This window comes from Sinohyriopsis cumingii, chromosome 10, assembly GCF_028554795.1.
Source record: "Sinohyriopsis cumingii isolate HCF-2022 chromosome 10, ASM2855479v2, whole genome shotgun sequence".
NCBI lineage: Eukaryota > Metazoa > Mollusca > Bivalvia > Unionida > Unionidae > Sinohyriopsis > Sinohyriopsis cumingii.
In genome coordinates, this window is record NC_142970.1 from 86,539,491 (window position 1) to 86,558,789 (window position 19,299).

The window sequence follows — 19,299 nt, forward strand, 5'->3', positions numbered from 1 at the left end:
AGTGGGAATAAATTAACATTAATATCATGCATGTATAACGCATCCAGTTGATACGATGATCTTCTGTTGCATATATATATATATATATATATATATATATATATGTGTGTGTGTGTGTGTGTGTGTTTGTGTGTGTGTGCGTGTGTGCGTGTGTATATAGTACAGCATTAGTCGATTAAATCGCAAGTAAATTACTCTACGGCCAATCTTAACCAGACTAGATATAGTTAGGATAAAAGGCAGTAACATGTAGCTATGTTTAACGTGTAAATTTCCGAAAATGTATAAATTGCAGTCACGGATTTGTTCGGTATATACGGTTGATATAGAACGTATGCATTCGTGTAAAGACAATAACTCACTCAACGCAACTCAAAGCGAGTTTCTGGAATATCAAATGGTTCCACCAGACTTTTTTCACTAAAACAAATTACTTAAACGTATAATACTTTATTTTTTTGTAAACGTGTACATTCATACAGATTTCGAAAAGCTGAATAGCACGAACATATTCTGTTACCGATCAGAATAGCACTACATGGTAGATAGAAGGATCACGTGCAAAAATACCTCCTTTTTCAATGTGTAGTACTGTGAAATTTGTGAAACACTCCTGGGCCGCTAGCTGAAAGTAAAATAAAAAGATCATAACTGAACAATGCAGCAAAGCTAGATTAAGTTAGGAATCGAGTAATAGATTCAAGTTTGCTCATTCAGAACGGGATTGTATGTAGAAAAGTTACTGGTTCATGATGTCGTCCAAGATATGTTTGTGTTATGAATGTAATGCGGAATTAAAAGTTTGAATACTCTGATTTCTCAAAACCTCGGACTCCTGTACAAATACAAGCTTGTGGATTATAGCAATCGCCACAACAAACAACATATCTATATTGGATGTTCATATAGTACTGACTATGACATATTGCCTTGTCAGGTTGCTCATATTGGAATTTTACCTGGGCAGATAGGCTCGTGGCGATGTGCAATTGTCAAGCACACTATGCAATTGCATCTGTGAATTTTATTTTTCTTGTGTTGCCATTGAATGATGTTTGTTTTAGAAATACGTGCAAACTAAGTGTGTTGAGCTCAAAGTATTTATTTTTTCGAGTCGCATATTACAGTCATAATATGGAGATAATATAAGTGATGGAAATATTGTTATGAATATATCAACAAGTTTACAAAGTCATTGTCATCTTCATCATAATAATCGACACCACCTCCAAAATATAATTATTTTCTTGGATGATAAGGATAATAATATTTCGTCACCAGGACCATTACCCAAATATAGTGTTTGCCAAATTGGTTTAGTGATGTTTCTTGATAACATTCTTTTCAGGAATCACACAATATTTATTAAATGTACAACAATAAAGAGTATAGAGTTAAATAATAATTGTCGATCATGTTAGCATTATAAAGGTGAAAAGTGTTTCTACTGGAATACATAAACTATAGAATGCAACAAAAAGGAATGACGTAAAAAATATATTAAATCCATATCAGATATATTAAAATATTAGTGGCTTGAGTAACGATATCACTACGATATCAATTATTAACTTTGAAGAGTTTTAGGATAGGCTGAGTGATGAGGTGGAGCAAAGAGAGATGTACAGCAAAGAAAATATGTTAAGGGACAAATTAGGTGTTGCAAATCAGATGCGCCTTAATGTTTGATATTATCGTTTCCTCTCACAACACACGTGCTAATAGTTTGATAATAAGATAGCCAGCTAATTCACCTTGTGAGTTGAAAAACCGTTTCAGCACATGTTGAGCTTTATTAGGTTTTAATTAAGCTGTATGTTTCTTTGTGAATTAAGATTTCTTTGTTACCGGTTCAAAACGAATAAAGTATGAATATCAATCCTGCATAGTTTTCAAAAGGTACGTCGTTCAACTCCTACGTCAACAAGAATATAATTTTATTTATTTTGCAGAAAACTTTTTAAGTCAACACGGTCCTAAATATCATTGTACAAATGCCTTAATCAACATCATTGCTCAAATAATCAGTATCGAGTATCCGTTATTCACATTCTTTTTAAGAAGCTAACTAGGTTGTCAACATTTTTGTTATAGAAATTCTAATTGACCATTTGGTTAAATATAACTCTGCGAAATAAATTAAAAATGTCCGAGATTGCTTCTTCAATAATTGTCCTTGCAAATATTTGAACAATTTGCCAATTTAAACATTTATTCTCAGCTTCACAATTTTGAAATATTATTTTCATAATACATTGTGTTTGATTTTGCACACGTTTTCAGTGACTACGTTTTTAACTGTAATCAGATAGGAAATTGTCAGAAGCAAAGTTTGTTTTTCATGGCTGTCTCAAAAGTCTCAAAGAATATTTCCATTTTAAGAGAAGGCTAGCGTACGTCAATGATCACATAGCAATTAAGCACTTTCTGACATGTTCTCAGAGGATCTAATTTCGTCTTTCAGGGCCAACGCCTGCTTCATATGGAATAATTTAATGTTATGAACCCTTTTTTCATTTGCCGTAATGTAACTGCATATCATGTCATTGTTATAATAAAGAATACAATGGACGAAGCTTTGCCCGCTTGAGTACCACTTGTCTATTTTGTGCTTTCATTGACACATTATTATAAAAATGGGAACATTAAACCAACACAAATATTTTCTGGAAATTATGTAATGGCTGTGACACATTTTTTAACAATGTTGAGTAACTGCTAATTTTGTATTAGAGTCATATTACAAAAATGTAGTCGATTGTACTTTGCATGGTGCAAAAGCCTCATATGATCAAAGCGGAAGCTTACTTTCTCTCGAAATGTTTCTTCGTGATATGTAGGCATTAGTCGTCCGGAACAGACTTCTTCCACTATCTCTTTTCTATCCGATTACAACTATAATAGTTACAAACGAAACACTAACAACATATATGAAATGAGTCTAGTAGCAGGCCTCAGCGGTTACACGTTCTAATATCAAATACATATTCAGTATCACCAAAAAGAACGAAGATTCAACACTCCAAAGATATTCCCCCTCTCAGACCAGTTAATACAAACCTGACAAAAATATGTACCCAAATTAAGCTAAAGAGGAGAACTATGTCGTGCAATACAACTGGAATAAATACCTGCATGTCAGGACATATATAACAATGTTACCTAGCCTAGAAAACATGCATATCCAGTCATTTGATGTAAGCATAAAATAACCAAATGTTATTCATATCATTGCAGGTAAAGACGTTGATTTTGGTGGTACTTTGTAAGCAGGCAAACATGATGACTCACTGAATCAGAGACCCTAAGAGAGTCTATTATATATTGCTAGTAACTATACTTTGAAAATCTCTTTGTTTAAAATATGAATGTGGACCTATGGGTATACTTACAACTTTCATATGCATTGTTGGAATGACGGTTTATTTCTTTGATCGATGGTTTCTATAATTTTTATGTTGGTGGTAATAAGGGTGGTTGAAATGAAATATAGTCAAAAAAGGAAGCATCACAGAAATCAGATGTTTCTCTAGATAACTAAAATGGTATGTGGATGATTTCGAGACAGTCACTAAAACGTCTTTACGCATCTGTTGACATTAATGATCAATAATTTAATATATTTATTTACTAAACAGTTGTCTCAAAGACATATTTGAATCTTTTCAACTTAAATGAAATCGGTAACTTGTAAAATGTGAAATATGAAAGTAAAAATTAATATGTCAGGCAAGGGATATATATATATATATATATATATATATATATATATATATATATATATATATATATATATATATATATGCAGGACATTTGGTCAAAACAGAGTAGTGACACAATATCAAGGCTGTCAGTTTTCGGCAAGGGTCAGAACATTTTATAGGATAGCGTTATATATGTCGTCCGTTGCTATGTCTGTCTGTCGGAATCATACTTTTTTATCGCTGGTTCTCTTGCTACTACAATGAAACATGAAATACATATTGATCAAATAGCGTAGCAGGCTCTGAATACAATTAAGAACCGTCCCTCGTCCTCCTAAGTGAATTATTGTAATAACATTAACGTTTTCATTAAAATTATATATATGACATGTAGCTGGATCTAGCTTAAAATTATGTCGATCTACTACTATTCAATATGACCTTCCTGCTTACGTCTTGAAAATCTTTTACTTGAGTCTGTTGCCAAACAAATGGTCGTATCAGTATAGATATCAGTGCTTTCAAAGACTTCCCAATATACTTAGCTGTTCGTCAATGAAATTGGTGATCATTTCGACACTCAGTGTAGCATAAGCACCATTAGTTATCGATATTACTCCGGAACGGATGGAAATAAGAGAACGGGTATTTCATTTAAAGATCTAAATGACATTAGAAGAAAATGGCAACATCTTGAAAATATTATTGCATTTTCTTTGCTAAACAATTGGCAATTTGCCATCGGATTATTACGTAAATGCTTATTTTGATATCTAGCTAGACCTAAATACAAATAGAGCAATCCGTCAATATAATTGTTATGGCTGCTATCTTAAAAAGATTATTTTATGCTGATCTTACTCGGTGGTTAGTCATATTGATATGGAATTTCAACATCAGGACGTATTACACAATGTAAATGACCTTGGATGAAAATGGTGCAATCCCGATTTCCAAGATAAAGGCTAACATGAAAATATTGTTACCGCTAATACGTCTAAACGAATCACCGAATAGATATTGCTGTTTATTAAAAGGCTTCATTGTGTATCTGTTTGGCCTCTAATTAAAACTATGCAGATGTGTTTCCAAAACAACCGTTTTCGTGGTCATCTTGAAATCTTGTGTAGTTCGACTCCTCTCGAAGATTAGTTCAGAGAGATAATGGTTCTCATTAAACATGCTTGATTATATGTAGTTAGTCCAATTCGGAATCGATGTCAATTTAACCTCCAATTCTTGTTGATAGTAGTAACATGGTCTTTCCTCTGAATCATGCCTTATTTAAAAAGTCAATATAAATATAGTGCTAATCAGATATTACGAGAACCAGTTATTAAATATGTATTTTGCTCTTAACGCAAATAGCGCAAATATAAGTTCTGATTATGGGTTGTTGTAATGACATAGTTTTAATTAAAGCACATATCCAAAGCTAACTTCAGTGATGACTGATCTGGCTATTTCTGAATGAGGGATTGACAAAGTCTATTTCCTTATGCAATATAAATGATCCTGAGTGTGAATGTTACAGGTATGACAACCAGCACAGTTTGTACGCCAAAACTTCTTGTTATCTGGTTGAAGACACGGATATCTACTTGCATTTTGGAGCGTTATGGAGTTTATTAAATATATGCATGAGCAAGTGAAGTGATAAATTACTTGGTGTTTAGCATTACATATAAGAAAACCAGTTGATAGTTTTCATCATGATATTGGTGTTTGGATCAAAGATTCGGTTTTTTGTTTTGTAATTGCCAGTGAAATTGAAGCATGAAGGACTTGGATCATGCCAAGTATGTTGATATACCTGTATCACAGCTTGAATGATGCACTCTCAATAGCAGTTTTGAAAAAAAAATGACTAATTGATTGAAGTAAAAATAATGCATGCGTATATATTAAAAAATAATTCCAAATTAGTTCCAAACGATCCCTGTAGTGATCACGCCACAGAATGACTGAACACTTAGGCATCGGTATTACATTATTTATTTTTTATATATTAGTTTCAAATTAATAACATTTACCAAGTATAGCACAGAGATAAGATGCCAGTTCAGAACCTACTATTGGTAAATGGTTTCTCAAAAGTTCTGCCTGGAGCCCAGCGGTGACTAATATAGCTTGAATTAATCCACATATACTTAATACCTTTTAAAAAATCAAAATAATGTCAATTTCAAATGAATTTCTACCAAACTGAAAAGGTTTCTGCCTGTAGCAATCATTTTTAAGCAAATATCAACGATTTTAACTCTGTTAAATAGGTAATTTTAAGTACTCTACGTAGGTCACACGAGTATTTAAAACTGTGGACTTGTATGCCAAGTTTGATCCAGGCCAGAATATATAAATGTATTTCAGAAAATGAAAAGTCGTGTTTGTATCATATGTTATACAGAGAAATGTGAAATATATACAGCATGTGCTAAAACAGCCATACCTTAAATCCGTTGGTTAAACAGCCAAGAAATATACCGGATTGCCCTCCATTAGAATTGAATGACTCATGGTCAAACGTCGCTACTGGTGTGTAAAGCGGGATTTGTGCACAATTATCCATCACCTGTACAGAATGAGTGAATGCGCCTATATATGTACCAAATAGCCTTTAAGTATTATACTGACAATCCTTTTCTTGTTTTCCTTGATTACAGCCACTCACATAATGATGTTTCAAATATGCTAGAATTGAGGAATATTTAATGACAGTTTTTTACCCATTTATACATATGCAAAATAAAATAATGCTAATATATTCAATAACAAAAATATATCAGTTATGTCTATAAATCTTCAATGTATGGTAAAGTCGCAGTGCATACGCAAGAAAATAGCATATAATTTTCAGTATCGTTATCTCTTGCAACTTCACGTAATAAGGCCACCTGTAAATGAAATATATGTGTAAGGATACTGCGTTATTTTGTTCGAAATATAATCTTTATGCACATATTGACAAAGGTCGATGTTAATTAATTATATAAAAGAAATGCAATTGTACATACAGCGGATCCTTTAATCCAATTATGGGCTCCATTTGTGTGACATAATTCTAAGACAAGAGCTTCGGAAGCACTGTGGTCACCCTGGACGCAATCTCCGGCACTTGGGTGTGAGAAGATCTTTCCGTAGGCTAGGCTATTGATAGTTGCATATTTATCGCATGTTTGAATTGCTGTAATGAAATCAGCTAAAATGTAACATTTTCCTGATGCGATATATGTATCCAGGTATCCCAAATCTAATGTGTCGAAGCCTAATTTTATTTCCTTTTTTGAGACGAATTTCCATTGGAGCGAAATGAGTTAATCACAGATAAAACAAGATCCCGATTTGGTTAGCGATAGCTTGTACTAAATAGCTAAAACGTGTTTATATAGTTTGTTTTAGTTTGCCTCACAAGATTGGTAAGAGACAGTTGTGCCTTTTGAACCCGACATCGTTTTCCATGTACATTAAGAGACAAATAAGTATGTCCACAATACTAGCTTGGCATAGTATATTTTGTATCAAGTGATGTACTGGAAATATATGTTCTTCGTAGGCAGCACAGTGTGGTCATACTTTGTAGCCGGTTTTGAAAATGTGGTCATGATTTGCTTGCGGATGATATTGACAAATGGTCAGACTTCTCTGATCATATTAAAAATATGAATTCAGTTAAGTTGTTTTTGTTACAGTGTTTAACGCCATTTTCCAGCATACGATAGGTTATACATGGCGGCCAGTATTAATGGTGGAGGAAGAACCCGGGAAAACCCCAGAAAGAACCACCGACCCACGAGAAGCTACTGCAAAGATTTCTCACATACCCACATTAGCCGAATCCGAGACTCGAACCCATGCAGACAGAGGTGAGATGGCAGTGATCCGTAACGGATAGCGCTTTAGACCACTCGGCGAATTCAGTTAAGAATGCAAACCAAACTTCATTTACCTTATAAATATAACAACACATACTCACTCAGCATAAAGCTAAAGAATTAATTTAAAGTAACATTACAGCTCACTGTTAGACATAGAGGCGGCCCTTAAAGAAGATGCTGAAGATTGCAATCATAATTAATGTTTACCATGCTATATGCGTCTAATATTTACACCTAACGTCGTCAAACGTGAGTAAAAAACCTTTATGTAAACAGTGAAAGACAGCATAGATAATATCAAAAATAAATTTAGTCTGAATTCCACAACTGTAGCATGTTCAAACTATGTGATACTATCAGGGCATATTCCTGAGTAGGCATCTGAAGAACGTGGTTGTTTATGAAATTTAAATATGTGCGATCAATAAGGTATTAATAATATGTTCCTAAACGGCTATTTGAAGTTTAAGACCGAGGCAATAATGGTGTTTCACATGGTTATTGCACTAGAGAGTCTTTGCTTGTAAATAGTATTACAACATTGGCTAACTTTACAGAGAATTGTCACATTCAGATACATATGTCATTGTTATAGTTTGTTAAAAGTTAGACATCATCAAGCAGGCAGTTTCATTTCTCCTCATTGATTTAGAAATTATTAGATGCCCATAACATTACAAATGACTAATACCTATATGTGGCGTAGGTGGAGGTGTATGTATCGTGATTGTATCGGTCGTAGGATGTGGCGCAGTGGTTGTCGTTGTGCTCTCTGCTTGTTGTGTAGAGGCAAGCACACTGGATACTTGGCAATGACAAAGCGAAAGGTTAAAATGCAGTGCTATAGCAATATATATATTATGCACAAAGAACAGGGATAAACAATCTATCTGAGATTTTTGTACTGTAAAGTCACAAATATTAGTGGAGGACATTTTTCCGTTTCCTAAATGATTAGGGTAAAACAATATCGTCTAAATAAAATTACTTCGAAATATAGTAATGCAGATTAGAAAGTGCGTTAAACTGTACGACCGCTGAAAATTGTATTCGAACAATGTCTTTTTTCACATACATTCAGCAGGCCTTTCACAGAAAATGAAATATCAAAAATACAGACTGAAAGGAAAACAGGATAATATGACTTTCGTTCTTTGAGATTAGATGTAGAATTGTATTACTCAAATATTTATTATAATTTGATGTTTTAGACTGTTTAACGCCACCATCCTAAACAATGTAATCGCAGTATTGATTTAAACAAATAACAACGAAATGTGTAAAGAAAACTAAACCCCACGAACAATTGTTATTTGGTGTGTTTACGGTATGGAGCCTCTAAGCTTTAACGTGTATTATATGATTTAAAATTAATTCAAATATCAGCTTTCTTCCTTTTCATTCAATATGCATCAAAATTTACCTATATGTTATTATATCATTTGAATTTTTTTCTGCTTCTATGTTTCTGGGATTATTATGTTACCGGTAAGAGCTGATAAACAAAAGTAAGCAGGACACAATTTATTGCGATATGATGTTATGAAATATATTACCCAGTCATGACAGTTTTTGTTTCAAATACCTAATCTGAAAAAAACGTATTTTATTGTCCTTTTTCTATTTCAACATATTTTGTAATTCCGTAACTTGTTTATATCGTTTCGTCAGCATTATGCAAATACGTTCAAACAACGCTTGATATTGAACATATATGTGAACGATAACCGTACTTTTATCACTTTAAAGAAAACGTTACCTTTGGTATCATAAGACACTGAAAAATATAACTTACCATGGTTGCATTGGAGGCCTGGGACATATTGCTTGAACGTATCTAGAAGGCAATTCAGTATGGGAAAATACTAAACATTTAGCAATAAACATAACAAAAACAAATAATTGATTGACATTGTTAAGATAGTGGTACCTGTGCTAATGTATGCAATTAAAGAGTATATACCAAGGAAGCTTTCGTAAACGAACTTGTACGGAGACGGAGTCAACAAACTCCTTCATCTGTTGCTCATTTCTTAAAATAAATTCTTGAACTTTTTTCAATGTGTTTCCATTTGCGATATAAACGTGAGCCTTGATGATCCCAGTATATACACACCAATATTTTCAAATCTAAATTATTCGATTTAAATCAATGCGCTTCGAATTAAAGATGTTAACCAAAATATATTTTAAAGCTACCTGTATGGACCATATTAATTAGTCGATGGATATATAGCTAGAAAGTACATAGCTACCAATATAGATATATAGAAAATATCTACGTATACACATGACGGCTGGGTAAGTGAATCTATAAAGGTTTACAATAATTATTCTAAATTTCCTTCCCAAATATATCTGTATTATATATATATATATATATATATATATATATATATATATATATATATATATATATATATATATATAAATAGATAGACAGATAGATAGATAGATATATAGACAGATAGATACGTATATTTGGTAGGAACGATGATAATCTTAAGTTTATTTCTCTTCTTGTTTCTACACCACAAATTGTACAAATAATTCATAATCAAATATCATTGAAGTCCCAGTTTCAGCTTTTTATAGATATGTGCTGCATGACATTGCACTCAGAACTTTCTTTTCTAAGCAATAATAAATTAACATTTAAACTCATATAATACTATTTTAAATAGCTTAAAAGTTCAGTTACAAAAGAAAGAAAGGCACATATCAAAATTGTCAAACTTTCTTTTTACATTTGGAAATAAATACGCTGGTTTACTGAGAAAAGGTCTATATATATATATATATATATATATATATATATATATATGTGTGTGTGTGTGTGTGTGTGTGTCTGTGTGTCTGTGTGTGTGCGTGTGTGTGTGTTTGTTGTGTGTGTGTGTGTAAATTATCTACTGAAATACATACGTGCAAGGTTTATGACCAAGTTCCTCTGACAATAGTCGTGTTGAATTTGACTCAGCGGATACCATACTGCAAATAAACATGGACAACATACAGAGCGATTATATCTTAATGGTGTGGATCCCATCATGTGTGCATAGTGGATGTTCCATGTATTTAACCAAAGTTTCAATAGGCTTCATCACTTTTGTGCGAACTAGTACCATACACACGTAACATCCCTGTGTGTTTCCGTAGTCAGTTTAAATGGTCTAATTCGATAAATCACTGGTACATTGTGGATCATACGATCCAAAAAAAATCAGTTCCGCTAAAGTCATCATTCAAACGTTAAGGTGACGTTTATGTAAGTGAATTCTAAGCAGGAATCAATTTGAATTAATAACTACAGCTGAAAACTAATTAAGGTGAAACAATTATCCGGTAATGGCTCCAAACCACTCCTCAAATTAATATCCTCAACTGATTTATACGTGTTTGTTGCACATGACTAAGCAGATGGAAGTTTGTTTCTTGATTTATTAACCGTGAGAACTAGTGTAGCAAGATATCAACAACCGCTTAACCATCTGGTATGATTTCCTGCGAGTTTGGCGAACTGGAGCCTAACCAAGGGTTGACAGCTGGGGAAAGATTTAACGGCCAGCATATTGCTATCGGTGTGAAAGCTAGATTGGATTATGTATTTTCTGGAACGGCGCAACCGTAACAATGCTTGTATACGGATGCGAGTACCTGACGGCTATAGGCAAAACAGACATACTGAAGCGCATTGAACAGCACATTCACGATGGGTCTCTTTGGAAGTTCGTTTGGAATTTGTTCATTGAATAGATCCAAGTAGAAGGAAACACAAAAGCGGTTCGCATACCACATGCAGAATGTTACAGTATAGGCTACCTAATTCCCTTCAAGGTGCACACGTGACGTTCTAAAACTAACGCATCCAAGGGTTTCCACCATTGTGAGTTTTTTGTCAACAAGGCGTCAAATCCCATCATTGCATTGTCCGGTGCTGGTACCAAGATTATAAAATTTCAAGGTAAGCTGCTCGTTTTGCCCTTTGATGCTGGGGTCGTTAATAACTATGCCAATAATGCGGTACGGGCGGAGTTAGATTGGGTATTGGTTAGACATTCTTAAGGCATGAAAAGCTTGTAGCAATTATAGTACCTTCGTTAATAAGCAATGTACCACCTGCTTTATAGAAAAACACTCATGATCGCGGATTTGACCTCGAAATGAATGGGTTTTCACGCAAAGAATTGCTGAAGCAAATGTCTGTTTTGACAGGCTACTGTGATGTACAAACAAGATGGAATAAAGAAGATTGTCAAAGAGACTAAAATAACGCCTCGCCAAATTTGATGAATATTGCATCTGATTATGTTTCTGAGAAATCGAAATCAACCTCATGTTGATGTCAAGAAAGGAAGGAGGAGACAAAAGTAAGGTTTAAACCGATTTCTGCTATCAGCAAAAACTATTCAAACACTTTGCTAACTCGCATGCTATTGTAATGTAACATTGTATGTTGGAATTCACCTTGTACAAACTGAGTTCATTTCTGATTGGCCTGAATTGTCTTTTTACTGTAAACACCTTGTACATAGCTTAAATATTCTCTATGTATGGATTTAAAATCAGAATTATTATTATTAGTATTAAATATGTTTATTTGGGTCTATGTTTTGGAATTTCTTTGGTGTATTTGACATAATATAAGTTCTGCTTGCTAATAAAAATTAAGTTTCATTTTCTAAACATCACAATCATTCCAGAGGGTTATTTTCCATTAGGTATTAGTGCTGTTTTAGAAAATGATAATTGTGACCTGAGGTTAATTAGAGAGCTATATAATCTTGTAACTTAGAGGATTTTTCATTAGTGGATTAGTTCTAGCATAATCAATGATATTATATGGTTTGTCCAGTATTATTTAGGCTTTAATCTATTTTGTTCAAATTACTGAATTCAAGTGATTTTGTTTCTATAGCAATACAAAAGTGCTCTGGTAAAATTCTTAGAGACATTCACTGGAATATTTAGTACATACAAAACTCATAGTTATATTACAGAGATTCTACAAAAGACTGTTGACACATCAACACTCTACCAGGTACCACAGATACATCATCACCTTCAGCTTTGGATTCATTTTGGACTTCTACTGAATTTAATCCAGCACTTTAAGTTATTCGGACTTGCGTCTGTAATTCCAGGATTATTTTGGGTTTAATTCGCCATGCCGAATTTTCTTTTTCTCATTTTCACTTTCTATTCTAGGAAAATAAATTATGTGTTGCATTTTACAAAGCTTGTTGCTCTTCCAATTTTCTGTTACGTATCTGAAGAGGTTAGATTCGTAACAAGCTAACATGGTCACAATTGAATATCCCGGAGCCTTCACAGCCAGGCTATATGAAGACTCGGTGCTTACCGAAAAGCAGATACAGGCACCTTGTAGCCTCCCGATGTGAGAACACATTGACCTTTTCAGGACATTTAAAACTTAGAAAGGTTTACTTGCATAAATGTGAAACGACACGACGCCTAACACAAAGAAAAACACAAAGTAGCACAAGGGACAACATATCGCATTACGAATCAACAAGAAAAAAGATACCGCCCGACACTGGCGGATCCAAAGATAAAAAAAAATTTGAATCGAATGTCCGTTATGCAGGAAACACTGGCTGAAATCCGAAGGGGAGCTGCCTAGAATAATCGGGTCAATTAGATCGATCTTATTAAGGAACGCGGGTAATGAGACTGAGTGGGTAGCAGTAACTCTGAATGTGCTTGTCATCATCGTACTTTCACGTTCTTAGTCAGGTGCCATTTTATTGGTATTTTAGACATCGGTTTATTGCTCTGCCATCACTTTTGCATACTTTTGGAGTTTGTTACTGACCGAGGCATAATATTTTTAAACCTTTGATATATTGTTTTATTGTTGTTCTGTTCCTTGCTCAGATCCTTGCTAAGGAGTCATAAACGTTATTTATTGCGTTCCGTGCGTCCTATATTTTCCTAGCGTACACTAGTCGGTTTCAAACATTGTGTGGTCTGGCAATTGGTTGGAAGACCGTCCTGTATCAAATAGCTATATCAAATAATGATGGACTACTCCTCGCCCACCACCCCCACCACCAACACTGACTTGCATTGTGTCCAGGCTATTGTTTATGCCATACCATATTTGCCAGTTATCCCCATATTTCGCTAAGATATTATTGCAGATGTCAAAAGGCGTAGTGGAAGGCCTTGAAATCTGTTTCGCTAAGAATGGGATACTTCACCTAATTGCACATCCTTCTCATTTAATAGTAAATAAGAGTTGATGCTCGACATTCAATAGTTGGTCGCGAAAGCTTACTTCGCAATGTGTAGTCGCTCATTATAAAGCAAAGATTACTTGATTTTACCTTCATCTTATTTCATAGTCTGTATTTCTAGAGTTTCAGTGTTTATTAGCCTCTTCGGTCGCGACTTTTGCAGACTATACGTTTTAAAAGTAACGTCGAGAAAGTTACCGTTACTGAGTAAGATGCAATCCTGCACGTACATGTCAAGCTTTACCAACAGTTGGCGGATATACATTCTTTCTGCACCAGTATCGCTAATGACTCATCTGGCGCCTTTCAAACGGTCCGTCACTATATCACACTACAAAGCTTTCATAAGGCTGCTTTTATACTCAACAACAAGAACGTTACCACCAGCATCTTGCGTTTAGGTTATAAACGTCAACTGGAGTCGAATTAGGCCTTGCTTTCCAGCTTTATAAGTTTGAAATTAATGCCACATAATATCCATACTCCGGTTATGGTTAATGTTTCACGCGAAGTCTTTGAATTTGGATCTATGATTGCCGCCGGTGACGATTTTATATGAAGGTCTTGACATCAACGAACAGTAGACGCAATTCGCATCCAATGTAACCATCTTTGCGTATGGCAATTAGAACTCCGGTCGCTTAAAACAATAGCCATAAAAGAGGTACCACATAGGGAACACATAATTTGCTGTTAGTTGCATTTTAAGAGATACAGGGCGACATATTGGAATAGCTCGCAAAGAATTCGCTTGTCTACAATCGAGGTAATCAAATTATGCAAGATTTTCTGTGCCAAATTATAGCTGATACATACTAGTTGAATTGGGTGTAACTAGGATCTAAAGCAGATGTACTGTGGCCACATGGACCCTCCAGTGCATTTCAAGCCAACCCCGTCCCACTTGAGGCATATGTAGTAACTTCCTTATATTTCAAAAGGGCTCTGCCGTGTGACACTAAGCTGAATGAAAATTTACGAGCGTTGGCGTGCATGTTGAAAACCTTGCCTATACTCAATCTAAATATATTGAGGAAACTTACAATTCCCCTAGTCCACCAATACATAGTGACAATATAACTGAAGCACTTGCGAGAATAGAGATTCATTAAACAATTAAACTTTCACCCCACGCTCCTTATTGATGAATTAAACTGTCGCTATGTCCAAAACGTATTTATACGCAAGATTCTACACTGAAATATATCCGCAATGATAAAGCCTACATTGCTACCATATTGTTGATAGTGTATATGGGCAGCCGTTTGGCGAGGACTGGAATATTGTACACACGCAAAACTGTCCACATTGTAAGTGTCATTGTAATCGCATTCTTATCGCAGGTTTAACTGTCGTTTAATTTTCGGAGCATTAAACCTTTAGCTGCCGACAAATGGCCATGATAACAAAAACAATGATAATATAATCATCATTGTGGCTCACAACATTCTTAACACAATCTCAGAACTTCTCTTAAAATCATTTTTAAAGATGGAATAAAAAAATTAACGTAGCCCACTTGATTGCCTAAAAATGCATAAGATTGACTAGCTTGAACATAATGACCGAGATAAAGCATTTTTATATGAAATTAATTTCCCTTGGGCATCCTAAGTTCCTTTATTTCGTCCTGGAATTATATCTTTTTTTATTGTTGATTATTTATATTTATATTTGTTGCTGCTTTTGTAGAGTTTGGACAAATTGGCTGAAAATGCAGTTTCAAAACACTGTTCGACCGTTTATCATAAACGTTTAACCTTTCAAATATTTGTTTCAAATTACTAACATATATTGGGTAAGTACAATATAACTAAAAGCCATACTATCAAGTATTTTCGTCCAATAGCTAATGTTTATTATGTGTATAATAATTTTGGGAGTGACTAATCCAGTGGTTTTGATGGCAAGTGTTTTGACGCCTAGGCCACCAGTAAGCATAAGATGAACATCCTCCACTGATCATCAAGTTTTTGCTTACAAAATCAGGTTATTTATCAATACAATTTTTAACTGAAGACATCTTAAATATACTTATTAAAATGACCTTTTATCCTCTCAATTAGGAACAGTTTTACAATGAAAACAAAAAGACAATATTTTATCTATTCTAACTTGTTTTTCTTCTTAGCAAGTCCAGTTAACTTTGCTCACAAGTATTGGTTGTCACATGCCCTATCCATACCAAAAATTCAGGTTAAGGAATATAATACATTAACTTGACCTTGATGTATCGTATTTTCGTTTATTGTATTCTTGTTATAGCTATGTTTATTATACCTATGCCTCTTTTGTGTCCCGTTAAATCCTGTCTCTTTTATGTTGATCTTTTGTATTCGTCTTCGCTTATTTTCAAAGATCATCATGGCGAAGCAGATAAAGTAATCTGGGTCAGTGTGGAATTATTCATTCATATCGATCAGAATTCTTCAGAAAAAAACCCACATAAAATTACTTTATCGTTTTAAAGAAATAGACCTGAGCACCAATACAATACAATATGATGCATTTCATAACTCATTTTTCCGAACAGTGGTCCTCCTCTCTAATTCCTAGCGGTATTTCAGTGACTTTAAATTTTTCAAATTATTCAATCCATTTGTATGGATTGATATTTTCTATAACATTTATGATATTATCTCAAATTTTTCAATTATTTATATTAATTTGCCATCATTTAGATTTTAAGGAAAATGACCTGTTGATAGTCCCATACTGGATAGCTATCGAAATGTATTGTTCTTGTTTGAAAACTTCAGTCACGTGCGTTCTTGCTGTTTTGTCATTAAATTAAATATAACATATTTCCTAAATTAAATACATTTATATCACTATTTGGTTGAACTGATTAAATCAAGATGCAATATTTAGAAACAATGAACTATATGTTTGGTATTTACAATTAAATCTGTACCTGAGATGGTGATTAACCACTTTATTTTCGAATTAAATGAACATGATCTTTTTTGTAGCATGTAGTGGTGATTTCGTCTATACTTGACTAAGATTGTCTAACACGTTTAAGTTATCGTCTTTACCTGTATATGCCATACATATGATAGAATGTAAAATCGTAATGCATTTACTGCCGAACATGTGTAGCAGAATTTGTGGGTCCTAGTTCTAAATAAATAGTGTCTGAAATCAACTGACATTAAGGGTACAATTTAATTATGCAGTGTTCTACTTATAACCATGTTCCTCTAGTTTTTATACATTGCTGTATTGTAAAGACAAAATGCTGACATTTTGTGCGTGTTTTGTGCTAATCTTCATCTATATTAAACACGCCCTATTTGGAGATACTTAATAGCTCACTGACCCAGGGTATTGAACAAACGGAATATTTCGTTGCCTCTTTGCAGTTTTTAAATTTAACGACATACTGGGTTTCCATCAAGCACTATGTTTATTATTTTCGTTGTTCGTTTTCATACTTTATGTATTATTGTGTTCTCATTTATCAATTTGTATAAAAAGTCTTACAAAAGTGTATTTTATTTTGTCTTTATCAAATTCGGTTGATGCACATTTTGACAGGTAACTTATTTACTTTAATTCATGAATGTAGACTTTAGCAAAAATTAACTTAACCTGAGATCCTTTTATTCTTCATAAGTTTATACATGCGTTTTTCTCATAATCGTGTTATAATGTAGCTTCATATTTTAATCCACAGTACAGTTGCTAGGTAGATGGACACATGTTTAGTGACATCACATAAGATCACATAAGATCAAATTTATCCATCAAAAAGGTTTCCATTTTCCCATGAAACCCAGTAGGTCTTGAGAAGAACTGACCATGATGACTGTATAGTTAATGCTTTATATTATTTCTTTACTAGATTTCCCAATAGCAACGTGACATTCTGAATATTGCATCATTAGGAAACGTATACTGACCTTGACGATTTTATGTTGACTGCATCCTAACTGTTTATATGAAATGCTCAATGAATTTCCTGAGGTAAAAATATGATATTGTGTTTTCCATTACTGTTCCATCAGTAATTATTATATTCGTTTACTTTGAGCTATTTTGTTCTTGGTTGTGTTATTCCTTTTGTCTTATTTTGCTAGCGCAGTTTTAATCTCTGTCGCTACTGTTGTATGTCTTTGTTAACCATGCTTTTGGAGGAACCTTTTAATTTATCGTTCTCTATTACGGTTCACTAAAAATATCTATTAGCGTTTCGTTTGGAAAGATTGACTTTGATGAGTGATACGTTACTGCTTTACATGGGGACTTCACCTGGATCATACATGGTCTAATTTGATAACTGCTTTTAATATATGTTAGTTAAAGAAATGTAGTTCGACATTTGATGTGTTTGGTTAGATGATATCGTGATTACTGTTTTAAATGTATTTTCCTCTGAAATTCCTAGGTACTAAATAAATATACTGTGATGGGTTCTGCTTATTTGTGAGCTTGTGTTCTAGTACTCATTAACAATTCTCTAAATAATTGTGTTATGTTATTATATTATTAAATATTAGTTCTGCCCACTATTATCTAGCATTCTCCTATAGAATCCAGGGTTAGCACAGTACGTTCTTTAAGGTGTATAATTATATTTCTCTTTCTCTCCCTCTCTTTATATATATATATATATATATATATATATATATATATATATATATATATATATATATATATGTTCATGTGTGTGTGTATTTAAAAATATCTTCATGCATCTAATCAATTTTCTGTTCGAAAAAGTTGCAATTATATTACACTTGGTAAGTAACCACATAAATTGATTGGCACTAAGTTCAAAGCATGCAAGTTCATATCATTGTCAAATAGTCGTAGCATAAATGAAATTATGCTAAAAGGAAGTCTCGAAAAACGAAGAAATTATTGGAAAGATAGGTTTCTTACTATGATGATGGGAACATTGCCTCTCGTTGTTATTCCTCTCGCTGTAATATTCGTGGTAAAGAACTGTAGTGAAGATAATATAGAGACTCATACGTCTAGAATATATATATATATATCTATATCTATATATATATATATATATATATATATATATATACACGTTTTAGGTGCGTTGTGGGCAGTCATCCCGAAAGTGGGTTTACGGGAAGGACATGATATAGTTTACATTTCAAATCAAAATACATATACATAGGTTGTATTTCTTACATAGTAATTATGTATATGTTGAAAATAAGTATATACACTTATGTTATAGTCCTATTCATGTTTTCGGTTCGTGGGCAGATATATAAATTTCATGGGCAGTTTTGACCTTTAGGTTGAAGATGACAAAGTAACTGCCCAAAAATACGTTCACGAAGAACAAACATATAGCATTCTGCCCGCGAATACGGCCCCGGGAACAATATATAGCGTACTGCCCACGAATACGTTCACAAGTAACAAATATATAGCATGACTTTCCGGTGTGCGCGCGCAAAATGGTTGTCAAGACACGACGATAAACATTAATCT

The 19,299-nt window shown here is 33.6% G+C and overlaps 1 protein-coding gene across 1 annotated transcript; it reads right to left on the bottom strand.

Moving 5' to 3' along the window:
* Positions 1 to 473: 473 nt before the first annotated feature.
* Positions 474 to 18,814, bottom strand: LOC149790525 (uncharacterized). The gene is made up of 7 exons (XM_089973235.1): positions 18,724 to 18,814; positions 10,502 to 10,567; positions 9,375 to 9,416; positions 8,271 to 8,384; positions 6,719 to 6,888; positions 6,154 to 6,276; positions 474 to 625 (listed from the first exon to the last, which is right to left on the bottom strand). Exons 1-7 carry the CDS (start codon positions 18,812 to 18,814, stop codon positions 524 to 526), a joined length of 708 nt encoding a protein of 235 aa, XP_089829361.1. The 3' UTR covers positions 474 to 523.
* Between the last annotated feature and the right edge of the window lie 485 nt (positions 18,815 to 19,299).